At 36.8% G+C, this 24,566-nt stretch overlaps 1 protein-coding gene across 3 annotated transcripts in view; it reads left to right on the top strand.

Moving 5' to 3' along the window:
- The window catches only part of pkn2b (protein kinase N2b), a 66,714-nt gene that overhangs the window by 25,706 nt on the left and 16,442 nt on the right, over positions 1–24,566 (top strand). For 2 of the 3 annotated variants that reach the window (XM_067372914.1, XM_067372912.1), the window contains exons 3-8: positions 9,763–9,917; positions 12,702–12,825; positions 12,920–13,077; positions 16,148–16,361; positions 20,215–20,400; positions 21,547–21,656. In XM_067372914.1, the coding sequence (XP_067229015.1) occupies positions 9,763–9,917; positions 12,702–12,825; positions 12,920–13,077; positions 16,148–16,361; positions 20,215–20,400; positions 21,547–21,656 (947 nt within the window). The remainder of the gene's footprint in view (positions 1–9,762; positions 9,918–12,701; positions 12,826–12,919; positions 13,078–16,147; positions 16,362–20,214; positions 20,401–21,546; positions 21,657–24,566) is intronic. The other variant, XM_067372913.1, reaches the window with a different exon arrangement.

The raw sequence follows: 24,566 nt of genomic DNA, 5'->3' as shown, positions 1-24,566 counted from the left end.
CAGTCGGGTTGTACGCCCCCAATATTTGCCCATGTTCCCAACCTTATGAAAGGCATTAGACAAGGGCAGAACGTCTGGATCTGTGCAGAGCTGAATCAACAGACTAGGTAAGCAAGCAAGGACAATAGCAAAAAATGGCAGATGGTGCAATAATAACTGACGTGATTCATGATATCATGATATGATATTTTTAGTGATATTTGTAAATTGTCTTTCTAAATGTTTCGTTAGCATGTTGTTAATGTACTGTTAAATGTGGTTAAAGTTACCATCGTTTATTACTGTATTCACTATTTTCATTTTTAAACACTTGCAGTCTGTATAATTCATAAACACAACTTCATTCTTTATAAATCTCTCCATCAGTGTAGCATTAGCCTTTAGCCACGGAGCACAGCCTCAAACTCATTCAGAATCAATGTAAACTTCAAAATAAACACTGTACTTACGCGATTAGATATGTTGCATGACAAACACTTTGTAAAGATCCATTTTGAGGGTTATATTAGCTGTGTGAACTTTTTTTGTTGTTTAAGGCAAGCGCGAGCTCTTGGGGTGTGGAGCATCAGATTTAAAGGGCCACACACCCTGAATCGGCTCATTTCTAATTATGCCCCAAAATAGGCAGTATGGGGTATTTTGAGCTGAAACTTCATAGACATATTCAGGGGACACCTTAGACTTATATTACATCTTTTTAAAAAAAAGTTCTAGGGCACCTTTAAATGCAAAAGAGCTGCTCTTAATAGTGCTGTGCATTTACAGCTCATGCCCCGGATACTTTGCCAAAAATTAACAAAATATTTTTTTTGTTGATTGTGAAAAAATCCACAATAGTTTATTAGTCTATTATTTGCATGTTTTAAAGCCATATCAGTTTAAACTTCTGATAAATGGTTTTCTGAGCGCACATATCCATAGCACATGCACAGAAAGCTGTCAGACAGCGCATCCCGTGAGTATTAAACTAATTTCTCTTTTGCATGTTGTTGCGCTTAACCTTGTGTATTTGACAGTTTGTCAAAAACGCACAAAGTTCACAAACACACTGTGGTTATATCTGTGAATTTAAACAGCAGAGAAAGAAATCGTATGTGTATATTAGATCTATGCATTAAAGTGACAGCAGCATAATACAGTACCTATAATATAATATAATATATAATATAATATAATATTATATATAATATAATATAATATAATATAATATAATATAATATAATATAATATAATATAATATAAACTTGATACAGTACAGTACAATACCTACTGCTGTATGCTGTTAATATGAATCAAACAACAAAAGAAAAACAGAAAATCAGTCACTGCTCTTGACTGAATAACTTTAGTAGCTTTAAGAATACATTTCTTTCTTGAATGCTGCTGTTAATTTCTCTGGCAATGAGATAAAAATGGTAGACTGTGTACAGCTAACTTAAGGGAGGAGCTAAGCTAATAGGGCAGATTCTGTCACCAGTCGTGGACGGGGCCTGTTTCAATGTGACGTTACATTGGAGCACATTCCTGAACGGCTCCTTTTGAGACCGTTTCAGATTTATGTGGAAGATAACATGGAATGGATGGATTTTTACCACAATAAGGTGGTTGTGTACACACACTGCGGACAAATGTTCAAAAACTATATAAAGGGAATTTTGCGTAATGGGTATTTCTTTGGGAATTAAACCAATGATTTTGACAGTTGTTAAAGAGGTCATGAACTGCATTGTTTTATTGTTTTAGATTGTTTCCTGTGGTGCACTTATAATGTTAGTATGCTGTTTACACCAAAAATTGTCATATTTTAGAAATAAAAGACTACCCTGGTTTTAGCCCTCTGATTTGAATGCTCTGTCTGCTGTGAGACTTTAGTTGGTGTAAACACCCACTGCTGTGATTGGCTAATTTGTATATGAAATAGCTAAGTATTACATTTAACACTCTCAAACTTTTAGCACATTTTTTCTATTACAGCTCTCAAGGTTAAAGATGAAATATGTAAAATTTTCTGTCTGCTAGAGGTCGCTAGAGGCGTATTCAAAACAAAGGTGTAGCTTGATGACGCCAAGTTTGAGCACGGAATCTTGGGACATGTGGTCTTCACATCACAGCCGGTGGAAAATAATTGGGATAGGACTCGGGCAGAAATCATGTTCATGGGAGCGATTATTAACGTTACTGTAGTATGAAGCAGAGCGGGACCGAGTGTTGTGGGAGTTGAACAATTGCGCAACAAACGTCGCTGGTGCCGTTTTTTTTGGTTAAAATTGCTATTTTCACAATATTTACAAATGGTTGGAAACATTTGGGATATTGTTAGTACTCAGGTGAACAAAATATATATTGATTATATTTACATCTATTGCATTATATTTAGAGTGTGGCATGAAAAAGTTTACATCACAGACATGTTGAGCACATGAATGCAGCGATCTTGTCATTGCAATTCGATTTCTGCACACTAACGAATGCTTTCATAACTAACAGAGCAAATACACTGTAAATAAGAGATTTGTTCAAAACGGGAGTTTTGGCGCGAGTCCAGAACACAGTCACTGATAAACTTCATCCTACTAAGAGAAACAATGTGAAGTTGATGTTTAAGTCATCACTGGTTTGGTTTACTGGCACATAGACAAAGAACTAGGGCTGCACGATATATGGCAATTTTAGCTGAATAAACAGAAGATTGAAATGTTTTGATTGATTAAACATGACTAATAAACACACTACTGCCTTAGTTTGTGTAAGAAGCCACATCATCTCACAGAAGGATGTTAAACTGTCATTATGAAGTGAGTTTGGAGCAAAAACATGTTATTAAATGTTGTCTTTGTTGGACAAGATGTTAATAAATGCTTCTCATGCCTGGAAAGATGTTTGATGCGTGTTGCTTTTTCAAATGCACATTATAAGCGATTTAAACTCTGTGCTTTCAGATAGATTTGCATTTGGAGCCATACTTTGACAAGCTGCGCATAAAAAAAATAATTGCAGCTTTGCGATTTCATAATCGCACTAAGCCAAATCGTTTAAGAGTGATTTCAGTGTGTTTTTTTTTTTTTTTCTTCTAATCGTCCGATTAATCTTGCAGCCCTACAAAGAACATCTGACTGTACATGAATCATTACAAATCTTCTGATTTTCCTGGTCACAGATCAGACCTTGGAATTAACACGGTTACTTACATGTTGTCACATTACTGTCAAGTCCATATCGTAAATGTCTGTTTGCAAAGTCTGCTTCAAAATTGCAATTGATTTACCAAAGAATCCACAGTGAAATGTACTGCATAAAAAATAAATAATGCTCAACTGAGACATTTTTGAAAATAAATAAAATAACCACATTCCTAGCATTAGGATCCTTTTGGAAGGTGTTATTTTTAGTCCATTGAGTGATTCTGTGCTCTTCTCTCTTCCTTATCTCATTAACGCCAGTGGGCAGGGCCAAAGTTGCAATGGTGAAGTAGGTGTTGATTTTCTTCTGCAGAGGTGGTCTTTCACCTATTACGTCATAAATAGGCACATTCCAGGATGAATCGTTCACTGGGCTTGGTAACATTAAAAGCTGTTTTTGGATTAACAAGTAAGTTTTCAGTTCCAAAACTTACAGGATATTCTTATAGTATGATGACCACTTTACTTGTATATCAAAAGCTCAAGGAAAATTTTATTTCTCAGTTCATGACCCCTTTAACACTGTTCTCTACCAGGAACTCTTCATTTGTCTATGCAGAGTAGTTCAGTGTGCATCAAATTTTTGGTCAGAAATCCATCATGGCAAACATGCTTGCATTCGGTTTTGTCTTGTTTCATTGTAAACAACTGAGATGTATCAATATCTTTAATAATCCAATAAGCTATTAAGCTTTAAAATTCTAAAATTATGATGTCTTATCCTAACCCATGCACACTAATATCAGGCCCTTTTTTGGCCATTAGGCCATTTTTCTCTAAACACTTGTATTTAATTTCTTCTTGATTATTATCCACTCTAAAGGAGTGTTTATATCTGTGCATGTGTAAACTAAGCAGTTCCTCTGCGATAAAATGTCAGGTTGTTGTGATTTTTTAAGTATAAATGAGTGTACAAAAAAACTGAAGGAAGGCATATAAGTTCTTTTTTTATATATATATTTTATTTTATATAAGTTCTTTTTTCTTTTATTTCATGAAATAACTATGCCAAACAAGTAAATTGGAAGAAGTGAAATATTATATATATTACCCTATATAAGTATTAATGGTGCAGGTGAGCATCTCCAGTATTTCCAGAAGAGAATAACAAAAAGAATGAGCATGTCTTAGTTTATTCAACCAAACTATTATATCATCCAAACTATTACGCAGGAATATTCTGAATTCTGATGTATAGTTGTTGCTCATAAGTCTGAAATCATCACTTTGCATTCAGGAACAATGAATAAATACATGGGAATTCCCAACATGTGAATCATGCAAGGAGTAGTCTGCTCCAAGTCAAATGATTTCATATTAATGAAAAGATCAGATGTGTGCATTTTAAGCTTGATTTCAATGCTTTATCATTTTTCCTTTTTTTTTTTTTTTTTTTTTTTTTAATGCTTTTAAATAAAACACAACCCTATAAGTATCATTTCTTGCTGGTTATATTGTTATATTAATGTTTGTGTATCATTGCATAGATTTTGCATGTTTGTGTGGAACAGCAAGCTCGAGATGAGCAATAGTGGATTTTGCTTTTTTTAAGTGTTTTTAGTTATTGTAAGTGGTCACAGTTTTGTGTTTAAGGTATTCAGGCATGTATAAATTGCATGTCAATAATTGGCATAATGCTATTTAAAACCATAGATTTAGTATTGCATGTCACGGTGCATTTCATGCAAGCTATCAACTTGTTGGTGTCACTGAATTTTGTTGTTTTATTAATAGTAATATTTCGCCTTTGTCCTCTATATGTCATGACAGGGCTGTCAGAAATGGGGCTTCCACCTTACCTTTGCAGGTGTATAATTTGTGGTTACGTGTTCTTGTCAGAACATGAGTAGATTATCTCATCATTCTGAACCTCAGTTTATCATGAATCAAGCCTGAAGAGTGTGTGTGTGTGTGCATGTGTGCGTGTGTGTGTGCGTGCGTGTGTGAGGGAGAGAGCGAGAAAGAGTTTTAGAGGAAGAAAATTACAAAATTAGCCATTTATCATTTGCCTTTCAAACTAACTTGATCACATTCTAAATCATATACGAATTTGAGTAGTTTCAGTATTGCTTGTTTAAGTTAAGATGAATAACCTTTAATACCGACAATCCAGTTTTGCCTCGTTCTTTCAGTTTTTCTCCTAAGGTGTTTTCTGTTCATGTTTATGTTTGCTCAATCTTGTGCAAGTCTTTCCATGATGGCCTAGTTGTTTTCACAGAGAGTCTTTGAGAAACTGGCACACTGTCACCTGAGAGAACATTTGCATTTTTCCTGCCTGCACAAGTCCTTCACTGGATGTCATTATATCATTGTCATTTTTTGTTTATTACACAACTCATCAAACACTAAAGTAAAAAAAAAAACTCTCATAGTATTTGGCTACATGTTTTAACAAGTTGTGATTTTGGCTTGAAGAAGGTAAAATGTTCTTTATGTTATATACCCTGTAGGTGGTGATACACTGTGCAACTTTTTGAGCAATGTTGCTGGGCAATGTTGCTGTCAACAGGCAACCTGGTGAGACACAGGGCAACTAATTATGGCAACAGACAATTGGCAGCAACCAATCTGAGAGGAGCGAATCTATTGCCAATCCAATAAATACTTTATTATTAAACACTTGTTAGGCACTTTATTTCAACTTATAGATTTTTTTCTTAATTTTTATTAAATATAAATGCCTTTCCGATCTGATTTGTGATGGGAAAAGGGAGAAGAGCAAGTTTGGCAAAAGGTGGATTCGAAACCGGGTTGATCGTGTCAAAAGCTACTTTCACATACAATACACCCTACAGCCTACGCCACTACAGATGTTAAACATTCCATGTCTTTTTAGTATTTAACTGAAAACATTCGATGGCTAAATTACAGCCTACATACATTGTATTGTAATTGTATTACTACAATAATAAATGCACAAAATTTATCGACACAGACCTCATTTTTAAAGGTGCCCTAGAATCAAAAATTGAATTTACCTTGGCATAGTTGAATAACAAAAGTTCAGTACATGGAAATGACATACAGTGAGTCTCAAACACCATTGTTTCCTCCTCCTTGTGTAAATCTCATTTGTTTAAAAGACCTCAGAAAAACAGGCGAATCTCAACATAACACCAACTGTTATGTAACAGTCGGGATCATTAATATGTACGCCCCCAATATTTGCATATGCAAGCCCATGTTCAAGGCATTACACAAGCGCAGGCAGTATTAACATCTGGATCTGTGCACAGCTAGGGCTGGGGGATATATCGCATGTGATTGTCACACACATTTTGCCGGTAAAGCCGGTTCCCTGATTACCGCTAAATCGCCATCACCTGCTTTCAGATGGAGCGGCATTTAATAGACAGAGCCATAGTTCACTGACAAGCCACGCAATATCGCGTTCATTATCGAAGGCGATTCATCTGCGATATGAACGCAATATTGCGTAGCTTGTCAGTGAACTACGGTTCTGTCTATTAAATGTCGCTCCATTTGAAAGCAGGTGATGGCGATTTAGCGGTAATCAGGGAACCGGCTTTACTGACAAAATGCGTGTGACAATCGCATGCGTTATATCGCCCAGCCCTATGCACAGCTGATTCATCAGATTAGGTAAGCAAGCAAGAACAATAGTGAAAAATGGCAGATGGAGCGATAATAACTGACTAGTGTCGTCAAAAGTACCGACTTCAGTATCTAGTAGGTACTGAAATTTAAAAAAATGTGACTCTTTGAGCGCTGTTGAGTGGATTCGTAAACATCTCTGATTTGCCGTTATTTTCACGGCTCATCGGATATGTCTGTGATAGGCTTCAATGATCAACGTTGTAAAAACGTTGTAAATAGTCATCAATTAATCTCTTCACTAAGCACTTACACAGATACACACGGGAGCATTTGAAAGCAGGCGTCCATCGCAGATCGGTCCACTGTTAGACACCTGCTTTCAATCACTCGTGCTCCCACTTTCAAAATGCTTTCAAATTCAAACACTGTGTGCTTTCAAATGCTCCCATGCGTTGATCATTGTAGCCAATCACAGGCATATCCGATGAACGCATCAACACAATGGCCAATCAGAGGTGTTTACGAATCCGCTCAACAGCGCTCAAAGCATCACATTTTTATAATTTCAGTTCCGATGTCGGTACTTTTGACAACACTATAACTGACATGATCCATGATTACATGATATTTTTAGTGATATTTGTAAATTGTCTTTATAAATGTTTCGTTAGCATGTTGCTAATGTACTGTTAAATGTGGTTAAAGTTACCATCGTTTCTTACTGTATTCACGGAGACGAGAGTTGTCGCTATTTTCATTTTTAAACACTTGCAGTCTGTATAATGCATAAACACAACTTCATTCTTTATAAATCTCTCCAACAGTGTGTAATGTTAGCTTTAGCCACGAAGCACAGCCTCAAACTCATTCAGAATCAAATGTAAACATCCAAATAAATACTATACTCACATGATCCGACGTGTGCATGCAGTATGCATGACAAACATCTTGTAAAGATCCATTTGAGGGTTATATTAGCTGTGTGAACTTTGTAAATGCACTGTATTATAGTCGAGAGCTGGGGGGGCAGGGGGCGCGCAATTTAAAGGGGCCGAGCCTGAATCGGTGCATAGTTAATGATGCCCCAAAATTAATTAAATTAATTTAAAAAAAATCTATTGGGTATTTTGAGCTGAAACTTCAGACACATTCAGGGGACACCTTAGACTTATATTACATCTTGTAAAAACTGGTTCTAGGGCACCTTTTAATATGATAGTTTCATCCTTATATCTACTATACTACTATATTGTTAGTCTCAGGAGTATTTACATTAGTCAGTAAATACGTGGCTCCGTGCATAATGTTAGATTGTCCTGATGGACTAGCGGTAGAATTTTTGTTCAGAGTGCCAAAGGTTCTGGGTTCTAATCCGCCCTTGTATAAATTTATTTTTTTCTCATTAAAACCAAAGATGTTATCAGTGACTGTATATCAAGAGCAGGGACACGTTTATGTGCATTTTGTTTTGTGATTTCACCAGGAACAAATAGTCTCCTCAACAGCGTAGATTGAAGCGCTCATTCGCGTGAAGACTGTGCAGTGTGCACGAGCAGCAAGAGAACACTATTGCGCCACTGATAACAGCGGCTAAGAGCACTCAACATGATTTCAAAAACAACACATCCCAGCACAGATCACCTATTATTTAACACAAACAAACTAATTGCTAATCAACTAGAGATGTTTCTTTTGTATTAGATACATCCGTACCGCAAGATGTTTCAAAAAGTGGTGGGGACAATATCGACCATATGTAATAATGAGATGTAATATAAGTCTAAGGTGTCCCCTGAATGTGTCTGTGAAGTTTCAGCTCAAAATACCCCATGGATTTTTTTTTTTTTTAACTGCCTATTATTTTGGGGCATCATTAACTATGCACCGATTCATGCTGCTGGCCCTTTAATTGCTTGCACTCTCCGCCCCCCCAGAGCTCTCGACTCTATCGTTGCATTTAAGTTTACACCGCTAATATAACCCTCAAAATGGATCTTTACAAAGTGTTCGTCATGGAGCATGTCTAATCGCGTAAGTATGGTATTTATTTGGATGTTTACATTTGTATATGAATGAGTTTGATAGTGCTCCGTGGCTAACGGCTAATGCTACACTGTTGGAGAGATTTATAAAGAATGAAGTTGTTATTGAATTATACAGACTGCAAGTGTTTAAAAATGAAAATAGGGACGGCTCTTGTCTCCGTGAATACAGTAATAAATGATGGTAACTTTAACCACATTTAACAGTACATTCGCAACATGCTAACAAAACATTTAGAAAGACAATTTACAAATATTATCGCTCCATCTGCCATTTTTCGCTATTGTCCTTGCTTGCTTACCTAGTCTGATGATTCAGCTCTGAACAGATCCAGACGTTAATACTGGCTGCCCTTGTGTAATGCCTTTCATAATGTTGGAAACATGAGCTGGCATATGCAAATATTGGGGGCATACACCCCGACTGTTACGTAACAGTCAGTGTTATGTTGAGATTCACCTGTTCTTCTGAGGTCTTTTAAACAAATGAGATTTATATAAGGAGGAGGAAACAATGATGTTTGAGACTCACTGTATGTCATTTCCATGTACTGAACTCTTGTTATTCAACTATGCCGAGGTAAATTCAGTTTTCAATTCGATGGCACCTTTAAGATTATTCTGTTGTCACAATGCTTCTTATATCCTAAAGGTTTTTTTTTCTTCCTTAGGTTAAACACTATGGTCTGAGGTCCTTGGTTTAGTTTAAGGCACTTATGAGGCAAACAAGATATTCACAAGCAGAACTGTATTCCATCAGTTAACTCTTTCTAGATGAGTAGGTGGTTCAGGTGACCAGACTTGGCTATATATGAACTTAGTTAAAAGTTATCAGACTGTTTGCGTCATCCTCAGTTACAGTTTTTTCAGTGTAGTTGTTTGTGGCTTACTATCGTAAAAAAAAAAAAAAAAAAAGTGTATTTATTGTTGTATTTAATGCTTTATTAACTCTTTGATGTTGATTTGTGTTTGTTCAATGTCAGAGTACCCACTAACCCCAGACACCCCCAAGAGTGAATCCCGGACGTCCACCAACAATAGTCGACTGGCCGCTCTGAAGAAACAGGCCGACATCGAGCTCAAAGTGAAACAAGGAGCAGAAAATATGATACAGATGTATTCCAACGGCTCTTCCAAGGTAGTAGCCTGCATTTAGAGGAACTGTGGTGTGTGTGGGTTGTGTAGCTTAATGTATTTGCTTATAAGAACAGTCATTTTGATGACATAAATTCTCTGGAAAGAATGGCCAGGACGTTTTTTTGTTTTTATTGTATTTTGTCGCGTTGCGTTTGACTGTTACAAAGTGGAATTGTAAAAAATAATATCCGATGGGATAGGGAGGTGTAGGTGTGTGTGTGTGTGTGTGTGTGTGTGTGTGTGTGTGTGTGTGTGTGTGTGTGTGTGTGTGTGTGTGTGTGTGTATATAATATCTCATCATTAGTCAACTAGAAGAGGCTTAGTTGACCAAAACTGGTATTAGTCGGTATAATGTTAATGGCACGAAATCCAAATACTCGCCCATCATTCATCGACCACAAATATGGCTTATCAATCGAAACATATATATCGAAATATATATATATATATATATTACACAAAATACTATACTTCACTCTTATTCCCAGAGAAGATAAACCGTTTGATCTCTTGAAGATCTTGTGAGAGAAGATTCATCCCAAGAAATGAAAACACATGTTAGCAAACGTGTCCTCTAAAATTGGATGAAATCTCCTCTCCTTTTTCCAAAAGAGGTAAAGGAAGCCAGACCAGACTCATTTATACACATATGCCAATGTCATGGTTGTAACCCCCTAGGGTGCAACTGACATTAAGGAGAACTGGAATAGAACAGTTCATGTTTCTCCACCCTCCCCCTCAGGAAATCAGTGCTAGTTACTGTACATGTAGTGTGTCTCAATACATACATGTAGTATCAGCAGAATCACTCTCATGGTTTGGTTTGGCCTGGAGTGTCTGACCCTCCTTTCCTCCCTTTTATCAAGAACTATGCTGTTAATTAAAGAGCTCTGTGGCTAAAATTATCATCTTGGACTCACAAAGGAGTTGTTAAATCAGCACAGTCTTTGGGGGGGGGAAATATATGGAGTGATAAACATAGGGAGACAGAACAAGGGAGTCTGACTCATTTCCAGATGTATGAACAGTTTAGTACCCTCCAAAAAGCTGTCACAAAAACATAATCAGCACTACGGCACATGACTTAATTTGACTCACACTGATTAAGAGATACTCCTACGTTTCTCTCGTCCCATGAATGCTCTGTTCAAGAACTTTTATAGCTGCTTTGTGTCCTTGTCCGCCACTTGTGGCACCAGACTGAATTGCACAAAAAAAAAAAAAAAAAAAAAAAGAGAACTCCCTGTCTTTTAATGCTGGGCCAAACAGGTAGCCCCGTCCCAAACTCACACCATCAGGCCCTGAAAAAAATTACATAAATCAACTGGAATGTGGGTTTTGTCTGGTCAAGATGAAGTGGTGAGTTCGGATGCAGGTTCCCGACATGCTTTAGACATCCGGAGGAAAGGCCTCTAAGGTAACGTCAGCCTCTAATGGCTGCTTACAGGAAGTTCAGTCCAGAGAGACTTCTGACTCACAGTCACTAGATTTGAATGCTTGGTTTGACTAGGAAACATCGCTTGACACTTCAGACAGACTGCAAGGTTTTCATTTGTTGGTTTCACTTTAATAACTTTTAAATCATAAAAAGTAATAAATACTAAGAATATGAATTAAGAATAAGGTATGAGAGGTCATGCAATATTGTGAGTGTTAGGTACGACATGCAGCACCTTCAACTGGGATTAAATGCGCAATACATCATGGCCTCTGACTTTTTTTTTATTAAACAGTTAATACATAATACAGACATTCAGGACATACTTTTTTATTGAATACAGCATTTTAAATCATTTTTGCGTATCAATGTGAACATGTTTTGACAGCGTTTGCGTCTGAATAGAATTTGAACTGAATTGTATATCTCTTTTTTTTTTTTTTATATTGAAGGTTTATGAACTATGGATCTGCATTAAAGGGATAGTTCACCCAAGAATGAAAATTCTGTCATTAATTACTCACCCTCATGTTGTTCCAAACCGTAAGACTTTCGTTCATCTTTGGAACACAAAGATCTTTTTGATGAAATCTTTGAGCTTTTTGTCCATCCATAGACAGCTGCACAATTGATACTTTGACGCTTCAAAAATTTCATAAAGCGATTGTAAAACTAATCCATATGAATTGAGCGATTTAGTCCAAATTTTCTGAAGAGACATGATCACTTTATATAATGAACAGATTTCATTTAGGCTTTTATTCACATATTAAAATTCATCAACTCACACATCAGTTGTGGTAAACGGAAGCTCAAACGTGTTTTCTTGACGCGTGTGAGAACCAATGAGGTTCATTCTCGCAGCATGTTTGAGCTTCTGGAAGAGGTTTGTTTTCTCACATCAAGCAGGTTTGTTTGAGCTTCTGTTTATGTTCGCTGATCAATAATTATATGTGTACAAAAGCCTAAATTAAATCTTCATCATGTAAAGCTATCGAGACTCTTCAGAAAATTTGGATTAAGCCACTCAATTCATATGGATTGGTTTTATGTTCTCTTTATGAACTTTTTGAAACGTCAAATTGTCAGTTGCATAGCTGTCTATGGAGGGACGGAAAGCTCTCAGATTTCATCAAAAGATCTTCATTTGTGTTCCGAAGATTAACAAAAGTCTTACGGGTTTGGAACGACATGAGGGTGAGTAATTAATGACAGAATTTTCATTCTTGGGTGAACTAAGCCTTTAAATAATAGCTTACCTGTCATTGCTATTTGTGCATATTTTATTCCTCCTTTCTTTTCTGAACTCCTTCTGTTTTTACTTTTCTCCTGTGGCTACATCTGTAGGACCGCAAACTGCTCGCAGCAGCTCAGCAGATGCTTCAAGACAGCAAGACAAAGATAGAGTTCATTCGAATGCAGATCCTCAAAGCCAGCCAGACCAGCGAGATGAACTACGAGAACAATGATGGTATGTGGTGTAGCTGATTTCCTCTCTAATTATGTCTATGATTCGCACTTTAAATGGCCAGAAGTGTGGTAAGAAGACATAAATCTGATTTTAGCAGTGACTTCAAGCAAGCCTATCATCAGCCCCCTGGACCTGAGGATAGAAGAGCTACGACATCACTTCCGGATAGAGTCTGCTGTGGCAGAAGGTGCCAAAAACGTGATGAAACTGTTAGGAACAGGAAAGGTGACGGAGAAGAAAGCTCATTCAGAGGTTGGCTTTATTTTTTAAATCATTGTTTTTATAGTTGCTTCTCATTGATTGATCGTTCTCTTTTGCTTAAACACTTTAATGTCTGTATCCATTTAATCAAGTTATTCATTTAACTATATACTTTTATTAGCCTGCATTGGCTCAAGGGCCAAATGTTTACAGCTTTTCTCACTTTACACAGGACAGGATGGTTAAACTTTAGAACTGTCATGAAATTGTTTTATTCCTGTGTGAGGAGTAATACTCTTGTCAGTTTCCTACCTATTGGAAGGTGAATTTGCTTAGTATTTTTTTTACACTCTAGATAGCCCTACACTCTGTATACAGGAAAAAATCATGTTAGCAGCGCATGTTAGCAGTCAATCAGAATACTAGCTGTAGGCACTGAATCATTGTGTATATTTGGGATTATTCTTGTAGAGCAAGGTAAAAATCATGGGTTAATTTTAGGGCTGCACAATTTTGGAAAAAACTGATTTCAATATTTTAAGAAGATATACACTGATCAGGCATAATATTATGACCACTGACAGGTGAAGTGAATAATGCTGATTATCTCCATCACGGCACCATTTTGTCCTCAAAGTTGATGTGTTAAAGCATGAAAATGGGCAAGCATAAGGGTCCGTGTATCTTTTGGTCATTCATTTTTTGATTTAATAATGGCACCTTTTTCGTTTTTCATTTTTTTCAAACAAAACGAAAAACAAGAATTTGGCTTGATTTTTCGTTTTTTGTTCAGGGGTAGAAAATGAATAAACAACTTGAATATTTGATCTCAACATGTGGGCGGGAATGAAACGCCCCTTTCCGCTGATTGGTCAACCAAACAATAAACTCTGCCGTCATCAGTTCTTCCGCAGTTCAGAGCAGCAGAATAATAGTCCTTCGCTGCGATGGATTTAACGCGTTTATTGCAACTATATAATCACTTTTAAATTTACATTTAATCTTAATCTCTATCTCTTGATCTCTATCTCTCAAACAGCCAGACTAACGAATGACTTGAGACACAAATCGAGGCAGAGCCTATAGACAAGGCTTTCTTCTGTGTCCATTTAGCTCAGAAATATTATTATCTCAGATATAATAATTTTCTTCGCACCTGAACTCACAACTACCACCTTTGACACACTGCCTGTTTTATTATTGTTGATCACCTATCAAAATCTGTGTGGCAACGCTGCCCGATTTCATGCGACAGCACAGAGATAGCGGCGCGCTCTCAAGAATTGGGTGAAACGCCCAACATGTGGGGCGACATGTTGAGATCAAATATTCAAGTTGTTTATTCATTTTCTACCCCTGAACGAAAAACGAAAAATCAAGGCGAATTCTTGTTTTTCGTTTTGTTTGAAAAAAATTAAAAACATCATTTTTTCATTTTCCGATTTCATTATTAAATCAAAAAACGAATGACCAAAAGATACACGGACCCATAAGGATTTGAGCGAGTTTGACAATGGCCAAATTGTGATGACTAGACGACTGGGTCAGAGCATCTCCAAAACTGCAGCTCTTGTGGAGTGTTCCTGGTCTACAGTATCAGTATCTATCTAAAGTGGTCGAAGGAAGGAACAGTGGTGAACTGGCGACAGGGTCATTTGCGGCCAAGGCTCATTGATGCACTTGGGGAGCGAAGGCTGGCCCGTGTGTTCTGATCCAACAGACGAACTACCGTAGCTCAAATTGCTCAAGAAGTTAATGCTGGTTCTGATAGAAAGGTGTCAGAATACACAGTGCATTGCAGTTTGTTGCGTATGAGGCTGCGTAGTCGCAGATCAATCAGGGTGCCCATGCTGACCCCTGTCCACTGCCAAAAGCGCCAATAGTGGGCATGTGAGCATCAGACCAGGCAACTTCTTCTATTGCTCCGTGGTCCACTGGCTTGTTGTCATCCCACAGTGCATCCTGGTGCATCACTTCCCCAGGTAAATGGCGCACATGTACACGGCCATCCACGTGATGTAAAATAACAGGGCTCATCGGACCAGGTGACCTCCTTCCACTGCTCCAAGATAAGGTTCCGACACTTGCATACCCATTGCAAGTGCTTTCGACGGTGCATAGGGTTCATCATAGACATTCTGATTGGCCTGCAGCTATGCCGCCCTATACACAGCAGCGTGTGATGCACTGTATTGTGACAAATCCTCCCATAACCATCATTAAAATTTTGTGTTCCTTGTGCCACAGTAGACCTTCTGTTAGCTCAATCCAGACAGGATTGCCTTTGTCGCCGGTTTGTTTTTTGTCTCTCCTCGGACCACAGTTGGTAAATTCTCACCACTTCTGACTGGAAGCAACCCATAAGCCTTGCCGTTTCAGAAATACTCTGACCCAGTCGCCTTGCCATAACAATTTGGCCCTTGCCAAAGTCACTCAGATCTTTATTCCTGCCCATTTCTCCTGTATCCAACCCTTTGATTACGAGAACTGATTGTTTGCTTACTATATAATCTACCCAGACCTTAATATGTGGCCTTGTTAGGAGATGATCAACAATATTCAGTAATGTTTTAGCTCATCTAAAACTCATCTGGCACATGTTACGTTCACAAATATGTTATAAGAGACTCACAGCACTGGTAGAGTTCATGTGGAGCAGTATATTACTGCAAAATGTCCAATACAGAATTTACCCATGCTTTATATAACTAATACTGGCCCATAACTGGTACCAATATATTGGACATTCCTACACGCAATAATAACTACAATAAAAGCAAATAATGAAAAAAAATATATAATAATCTACAAAAGTTTAAAAAACAAACATTTGCAATAATTTCTGGTATATGTTTTTTTTGAGAGAGATAATTTGAGAATTACTGCCACAAGTTAGTGATGAATTTATGTGTTAAACTATAGCATATGTCCAGACTCTGTCCCGTAGATTTAGTTTTCCACTCACACTGCCAATGTTATGCATGTAGAACTGTTTATCTTTGTGACGATTCTAAATCCGGTATGTCTTTCAAAGGTCATTAGAGGTTTTGTTGACTTCATTCAAAATGTGTGTATTTATGTCTGTATGCATTTGTAAATGCTGTCTAACTTTGTCTTGCAGGCTCAAGCCCGCTTGAATGAGTCCAGTCAGAAGCTAGACTTGCTGAAGTTCTCTCTGGAGCAGAGACTCAGTGAGTTGCCCAGAAATCACCCGAAGGGAAATCTGATTATGGAGGAGTTAGCCATGGTGTCCTCCCCACCTCTCAGTCCCCGCCAAAGCATCATGTCCACCAGCAACCAGTACAGCACTGTGGCCAAACCTGCTGCTCTGACTGGTAACAAAACTTAATCCATACAGTCACATGGTACTCAAGGGTTTTTGGACTCCGTTGTTATTTACTGTTCCCATTTTACTTTGGTTTTAACAATGGCAGCTTGTAACAGGGTTAAATCCTATACACACTGGAGCGAAGTGCAAAAGTGAAGTGAATCACAAAACAAAACCATTTAAATCAAATATTTGTCAGGCTGAATGATAACCAAATTTACTTCAGTACAACAGGTGGCACAGTGCATCTTTTAGCTGCCATTCATAAAACATAGAGATATAGAAGATATTATTATATTATATTATATTATATTATATTATATTATATTATATTATAATATAATATAATATAATATAATATAATATAATATAATATTATATTATATTATATTATATTATATTATATTATATTATATTATATTATATTATATTATATTATATTATATTATATTATATTATATTATATTATATTATATTATATTATATTATATTATATATAAGGTGCCCTAGAACCTGCAACATGCTAACGAAACATTTAGAAAGACAATTTACAAATATGACTAAAAATATAATGTTATCATGGATCATGTCAGTTTTTATTGCTCCATCTGCCATTTTTCGCTATTATCCTTGCTTGCTTACCTAGTCTGATGATTCAGCTGTGCTCATCCAGACGTTTTGCCCTTGCTAATGCTTTGAATATTGGCTGGCATATGCAAATATGTTGAGATTTGCCTGTTCTTCGGAGGTCTTTTAAACAAATGAGATTTATATAAGGAGGAAACAATGGTGTTTGAGACTCACTGTATGTCATTTCCATGTACTGAACTCTTGTTATTCATCTATGCCAAGGTAAATTCAATTTTTCATTCAATGGCACCTTTAAATGGTTGCAAACAGCCATAGACAAAAAAAAAAAAAAAAGTCATAATTTTCTCACCCTTGCCAAAGTCCCTTTCAAGTCTGCTCAAAACCCCCGGGCAGCAATTTCTGGTATCCAAGACCAAGTCCTGTATATTTGAATGGAGAATTGTTCATAAAAAGTGAAGCCACCACACTGCCATATTGGTATTCCCTCACATTCTATTGAATTAATAGGAAATTATCTGATTTTAATGAGAAAGCATTACCTAAGTTTCCCTGTACATTTTTACATCACAAACGTCCTAAACATTTAAATGGTTATTTGTTTAAAGTCGGGAATTTTCCCTGCTTATTAAAAGTTACGTTCATCTTCATTACTGTTGCGAATATGAGATCAGCTGACGGATTAGACACCTCAGTAGTTGTATTCCAAAAGTCAAAATGATTTTTCTGATACCTGAATACAGATTTATGCTTTAAGGCATGCGCATACAACTTAATTTGCCATGTACAGTTATTCACTGTGGTTATGTAATTTATGTTGTTTATACAATACTGTTTTTATTCGTACAGTAATTGTAAATTATTTTGGTAACAGTATGTATTTCGAAGCAGTAAAGATAACAATTTAAAGGGATAGTTCACCCAAAAATGAAAATGTGATGTTTATCTGCTTACCCCCAGGGCATCCAAGATGTAGATGACTTTTTTTCTTCAGTCGAACGCAAATTATGATTTTTAACTGCAACCGCTGCCGTCTGTCAGTCAAATAATAGCAGTGATTGGGAACTTGAACAATAAGAGTCGAAAAAATTTCCATAGACAAATCCAAATTAAACCCTGCGGCTCGTGACGGCACATTGATGTCCTAAGACACGAAACGATCGGTTTGTGCGAGAAACCGAACAGTATTTATATAATTTTTTACCTCTAATACACCACTATGTCCAACTTCGTTCAGCTTCCGGCTAGTGAGGTCTGATCGCGCTCTGACAACGGAAGTGATGTCTCGCGCTCATTGAAGTATATGGCCGAGACATCACTTCCGTCAACAGAATGCGTTTTTTGACCTCACTAACAGGAAGCTGAACGAAGTTGGACATAGTGGTGTATTAGAGGTAAAAAATATATAAATAATGTTCGGTTTCTCGCAAAAACCGATCGTTTCGTGTCTTAGGACATTACTGTGTCGTCACGAGCGGCAGGTTTTAATTTTGATTTGTCTAAGCAAGTTTTATTTACTGTTAGTTTGCAGTTAAAAATCATAATTTGCGTTCGACTGAAGAAAAAAAGTCTCCTACATCTTGGATGCACTGGGGGTAAGCAGATAAACATCAAATTTTCATTTTTGGGTGAACTATCCCTTTAAGGGTCTGAAGTGGATGTTGGTCAACAAAAAGACATCAGGAAATAATATACAAACACACTTCACAACTTTTTTTCAGAGAAATTATGCTGACTGAGTATTGATTTAAAGACTTGAAGCTTTATTTTCAAGCGTTTATACTGTCGCTCCAAGCATGATGCCTGATGATAAACTTGTTGTTTTTTTTTTTTTTTTTTTTTTTTAATATAATATAGTGCAATTTGGTAGGGGTGTAACGGTATGCAGCAGTCCAAGTTCAGTAACCCCCCACCCCCGCCATATGCTTTTTTTGAACAGACAGTAGTGCAAATTACAGTTTGTTCCACCTTGCAGCATTTAGCCCCCCTGAGGTTGTTGGTACAGTACATCCTCCTTTAGTGTATTAAGCATTAGGTAGTAAACTCTTGCATAGGTCATATTTTTTTGTAGGGCTGATAAAAAACAAAAGGCATTTGGTCTCAATCAGCTACAAAACTGAAAAGCATCTCATGTTATAAAAGTACAAAATAAATAGAATGAAAAATAAACCTTTTTTGCGTGTGAGTTCATTAACATGCGCTGACAATGGCGGATTAACAAAGTTCAATATTACGCTTTTTCAAGAAATCACGCAAGCATGTTTGAGCTTCTGCAAAAACCAATGAGGTTTGTTGTCACACATCAAGTAAGTGTACGTTTGAGCTGCCTTTGACCATATTTTATCTACACTGGTTTCACAGACGAGGCTTCTCCGTTGATCAATAATTATATGTGCATAAAAGCCTAAAGGAAATCTGTACATCACATTAGGCAGTTTGTCTCTTCAGAACACTTGGATTAATCTGCTCGATTTATATGGATTACTTTTATACTTTTTAAAGCATCAAAGTTTTGGGGAATGGACTTCCAATGGATGGCTAGAGATCGCTCTGGTTTTATTAAAAATATCTTTATTTGTTTCATACAAAAGACTTACGGGTTTGTAGCGACACTAACTGATGACAGAATTTTAGAAGTATTCTTCTTCATTTAGTTTTCATTTAGTGTTGTTTGGTAAAATAAGTTCTAGACAAAATCCATATGCTAGATGAGTTTTGGAAGAAAGAACAAACAACAACCTATACATGGCTGGAAAAATCCTCTTTTGTTCAGCTGAATTTTTGTCTCCGTGAATAGATCCATAGGAATGCATTGTTTCAATTTATAGTCTTGTCCCCTGCAAATATTCACTCCCTGTGTGAATAGGCCCTTTAGTCCTTTATCACAACACATGTTACTGTACGTTTAACCCTGTTTGAGAGGGGGAACAGCTGTCTGGGTATAGGCATGTAGGAACTACACTCGACTTTTCGCACAGTGTTCACACACTCAGCCCCAGTGTCCCCCTCCTCCACCCTTGGCTTTATCGCACACAACTTTGACCTTCACTCTAAAGGAGAACGAGAGAGCTTACGTTACCATTGTAGGCTTGTACCGTGTAGTGCTTTCCATATAAGGCTCTATAACTACTGCATGTGTCTTGAAATAGACATTTGTAATTGTTTGCACACTTATTATCTTGTGTTAATCAGAATAGATGTGTTTAGTGATTTACATCTCAAGATCACGCAGCGTTTTGGCTCTGAGTTGGGTTTCTGTTGTAAATCCGCAGGCACATTAGACGTGAGGCTCATGGGCTGTCAGGACCTCCTGGAGAACGTCCCGGGTCGCTCAAAGACAGTATCTGTTTCTCTGCCCGGCTGGAGCCCCAGTGAGGCACGATCCTCATTTATGAGCCGAGGAAACAAGAACAAATCTGGCAGCAGCCGAACCCTGTCCAAGTCTGATGATCTGTCCAGTTGAGTGGCTTTGTATTTGTTGTAAATTCCCTTTGAAAATCCAAGTTAAGATCGTTCCTAAGGAACTTGCATGGCAGTTGAGCTTCACCATTTCAAATAGAGTAACCATTGTAAATTATGCTTCATTCACACACATATAGTCTGGATTTAGCAAACTAGTAAGTAAGGCTCTGCAATTTGACATTATTTCATCTTCACTCATTGTCTCCCCATCAAAATGACTGCAAACTTTTATTCTATAAAGTTATGAAAAACAATGTTACTTATGACGTATTAGGTGTACACTACCATTCAGAAGTTTGGGTCAGTAATATTTTCTTATTTTTCTTAAAGATATTAATTTTAATTTGGTATGATGCATTTAATTGATCAAATGTGACAGTAAAGACATTTATAATGTTATGAAAGATTTCTTTTTACAAATAAATGTGTTTTATGAACTTTCTGTTCAACAAAGAATCCTAAATAAAAATGTATCACAGTTTCCGCAAAAATATCAAGCAGTAGAACTGTTTTCAACTTTGATAATATAAAAAGAAATGTTTCTTGAACACCAAATTGGCATATTAGAATGATTTCTGAAGGTTCGTGAAGACCGGAGTAATGGCTGCTGAAAGTTTAGCTTTGAAATCACAGTATTACAATACGTTTAAAAATATAATTAAAATAGAAAACAATTATTTTGATTTTGTAATATTTCACAATATTATTTTTTTACTGTATTTTTAATCAAATAAATGCAGCCTTGCTGAGCATGAGAGACTTCTATCAAACTTTTGAATGGTATTGTATATTAAGATTGTCAGTCGATTTCAATATTTTAATTAATTTTTTTAACATTTAATTCAAATGCTACTGATTTATTACATGATGTACAGATTAATTAAATCACAAGTAATTGAATATATCAATATTTGCTTGGATAATCTCCCTGTAAAAAAAAAAAAAAAAAAAAAGTCATTTAAATCCAAGAAAGGCAGTTACATAAGATCTGTTCTTGTATTCCATCTGTGCTATTTTCAAATTTTTAGTGTAAGTGTTTTTGTGTTATTTTTAACGTCTTTGAGGCGTATTTTTATTTTTTATTTATATTCATGCCTGTGTTAAAGACTAATAGTTTGAGTTGTTTTGTGCTGTTATGGCAGATGAAATCAGTGCCGTTCTGAAGCTGGACAACACAGTTGTGGGACAGACCCATTGGAAGCCAGTCAGCAACCAATCTTGGGACCAGAAGTTCACGCTGGAGCTTGACCGGGTAATGCATGAGAAATTGCATAAAACACAGCCTTATCCCATAATCCCCTCAACACATGAGATGATGGGTACATATATGCACACATGCTCTCCTTTCCAGCCTCTCTCAATTAACTTTGGAAATGTTAATCCCAGATTTGACCCAGTTCTTATGGAAACTCACAAAAGGCGGATCAGAAGTCAGCGTTCGTAATCTCTTCAATCTCGCATATATAAATATTCCCTTTCTGTTATGGCTATATATTTGAGTTGCACAAGCAAGCCTCAGCTTACTTTTAGTCTTTGTCATTATCACACTCAACATTATTTTAATATCTGTTGGATATGTCCTTTATAATGTATCTCCATTCGTCCACATTAAGAAATGGGTTGATTTGCAGGCACTCTTTTATTTTTCTTTTGATGGAATTGCCCAGGTTTCTTCTTGATGTATCCAAAAATAAGTGTAAATTATCCTCCTCAGGGAAGATATTGGAAATAGTTAAAAGTTGGACTGATTTGGAGGCTTACTACTTGCTTTGTTATTGTATTCAATTTATGTTTGAGGGTTGATTATTGACTGTAGGTTTGGACTTGCTTTTGGATGTGTGATGGTGTAATCTTTTAATCTCATGGCAGGCAACGAGAGAGCTCTAATCAGCAGTTGTGCAATGGCAGACAGACTCTGACAATACCTGTAAAAGGCCTGTAAATGTCAAACCTTTGGCTGTGATCTATAGTAATAGTCATAAGTGGTGTGTGCTGGGTTAAGCTTCACTGTTACTGTTGCTCATACTACAGATTCATGGTCACAGCATAAATGGTGAGGTGTTGGGCCCTTAAACTTCAGCTGGTCCTTCACCATTTGTGCTGTGGACAGGAATAATATCTCATCATGTAGCTTATCATGTAGAGGGCTTTGTTATTATAGGGATCTAGAAATACAAATACAAATAATACAAATAATACAAATTTGGCATTTTTAAGTCTATTGAAGAATAATAAAGCACTTGGCCAATGTTTTAAAGTTTTTAATTGCCATTTAAAATTAATTTTTTTTTTTTTTCTATTTTTGTCTAAGCTATTTTTTTAAATATAATTTTAATTTTGAATTAAACATTTTTAAATGTCTTTTTGTCAATTTTAATAGTGATTTGTCTGTGGATTTCTTCTTTTTTTTTTAACTTATATATTGATATAGTATTATATATACTATGTGATCAGAAGTACAGTTTTCAGCTGATGGACTATAAAATAAGTAAAGATCCCATATAGAAATAAACTTAAGGAGAATCCTGTAAGCAGCTACCCTTAACTTTCTAGTAGGGCTGTAACAGTATACACAACTCACGGTTCGGTACGTACCTCGGTTTTGAAGTCACGGTTCGGTACGGTTTTCGCTACAGCAGGTAGGGAGAAAACTAAACACAAACTTGCTTTTTTTATTAAACAGTGGTTTACTGAATAAATTGTGTTTTTGTCTTTAAATAGATTAAATTAAATTATAACTAAAAGTTTCTTAAGGATAAAAAAATGATCCCTGCTAATGCTATAAACTATTTAGGGAGCCCTTACTTCAACACTACAATATTAAAGGTTAACAACTGAGCCCAAACTATTAGCCTAAATTCAATTGCTTTTTATTTATTTCAACACTCAAATATCAAATTGTATGCAAACATGAAAGCTGGACATAATGCAGTTTTTGCATTAACTAAATGTTTTTACTCCAATTTGTTGTTGAAATATAATCATTTCTACACAGTGGCTGTCATTTTCACTTATTTAAACATACATTAAATAGCCTAATCAGGACATCACTCATACAGTGCATATACACTCCTGAACAAAATCTTAAGACCGGGGGAAACATTTCAAGTATTTGCATTTTGCGCTATTGGATCATAACCAGGTTGTAAGTACTGCTTTAAAATGCTAAAAGAAGAAACAGGAACAAGAGACAAAAAATAGAGAGCATGCAATTTATTGAAAACTGCATTTAAACTCAAACAGGCTGTTCAGCAGCTGATCAAAAGTTTAAGACCATAGCCTTAAAAAGTAAAAATCTGCACAAAAATAGGGCTTTTATGTCATTCTCCTTCAGACTTCACACTGTCTTGATCTCCTGATGGCAAAGGCAAAAAGGTCTTCTGTCTTTGAACATGGCAGGATTGTTGAGCTGCACAAGCAAGGGCTCTTGCAATGCGCCATCACTGCTGAGGTTGGACACAGTAAGATGGTCATTTTACATTTCTTATAAGATCCTGAGTTACGGGACAAAAAAGTAAAGTGGCAGACCCTAAAAGATTTTACCTGCACTGAGTTGGAGGATCCAACGGGCTGTCCGTGAAGACACAGGCCAATCCTCGCCCCAAATTAAGGCCCTTACTGATGCTGACTGCAGCCCAATAACCATAAGACAGCTTCTGCGAGAGAAGGGCTTAAAGAACAAAAAATGTCTTCAAAGGCCATGTCTCCTCTCATGCCACAAACTTGCCTGTTTGGAATTTGCAAGGGAGCACCAAACATGGGACATTGAAAGGTGGAAGAAAGTTTTGTTCTGACAAGAAAAAAAATAACCTGGATGGTCCTGGTGGCTTCCAACACTACCGGCATGACAAGGAGTTCCCACTGGAGGTGTTTTCTATGCGGCACAGTGGAGGAGGCTCCATCATGATCTGGGGTGCTTTTTCCTTCAATGGAAAAATGGAGCTTCAGGTTGCGTGGGGCATCAAACGGTGGCTGGTTATGTGGACATGTTGCAGCGGGCATCCTTCTTGACTGATGGCCCTCGTCTGTGTGGTAATGACTGGGTCTTTCAACAGGACAACGCTGCCGTTCACAATGCCTGCCTGACGAAAGACTCCTCTTAGAGCTCTTTTGGACCATCCTGTGTGTTCCCCTGATCTAAATCCCATTGAGAATGTTTGGG

Source organism: Chanodichthys erythropterus, chromosome 21 (genome assembly GCF_024489055.1).
Source record: "Chanodichthys erythropterus isolate Z2021 chromosome 21, ASM2448905v1, whole genome shotgun sequence".
Taxonomy (NCBI): Eukaryota; Metazoa; Chordata; class Actinopteri; order Cypriniformes; family Xenocyprididae; genus Chanodichthys; species Chanodichthys erythropterus.
This window is presented reverse-complemented; position numbering and strand designations above follow the sequence as displayed.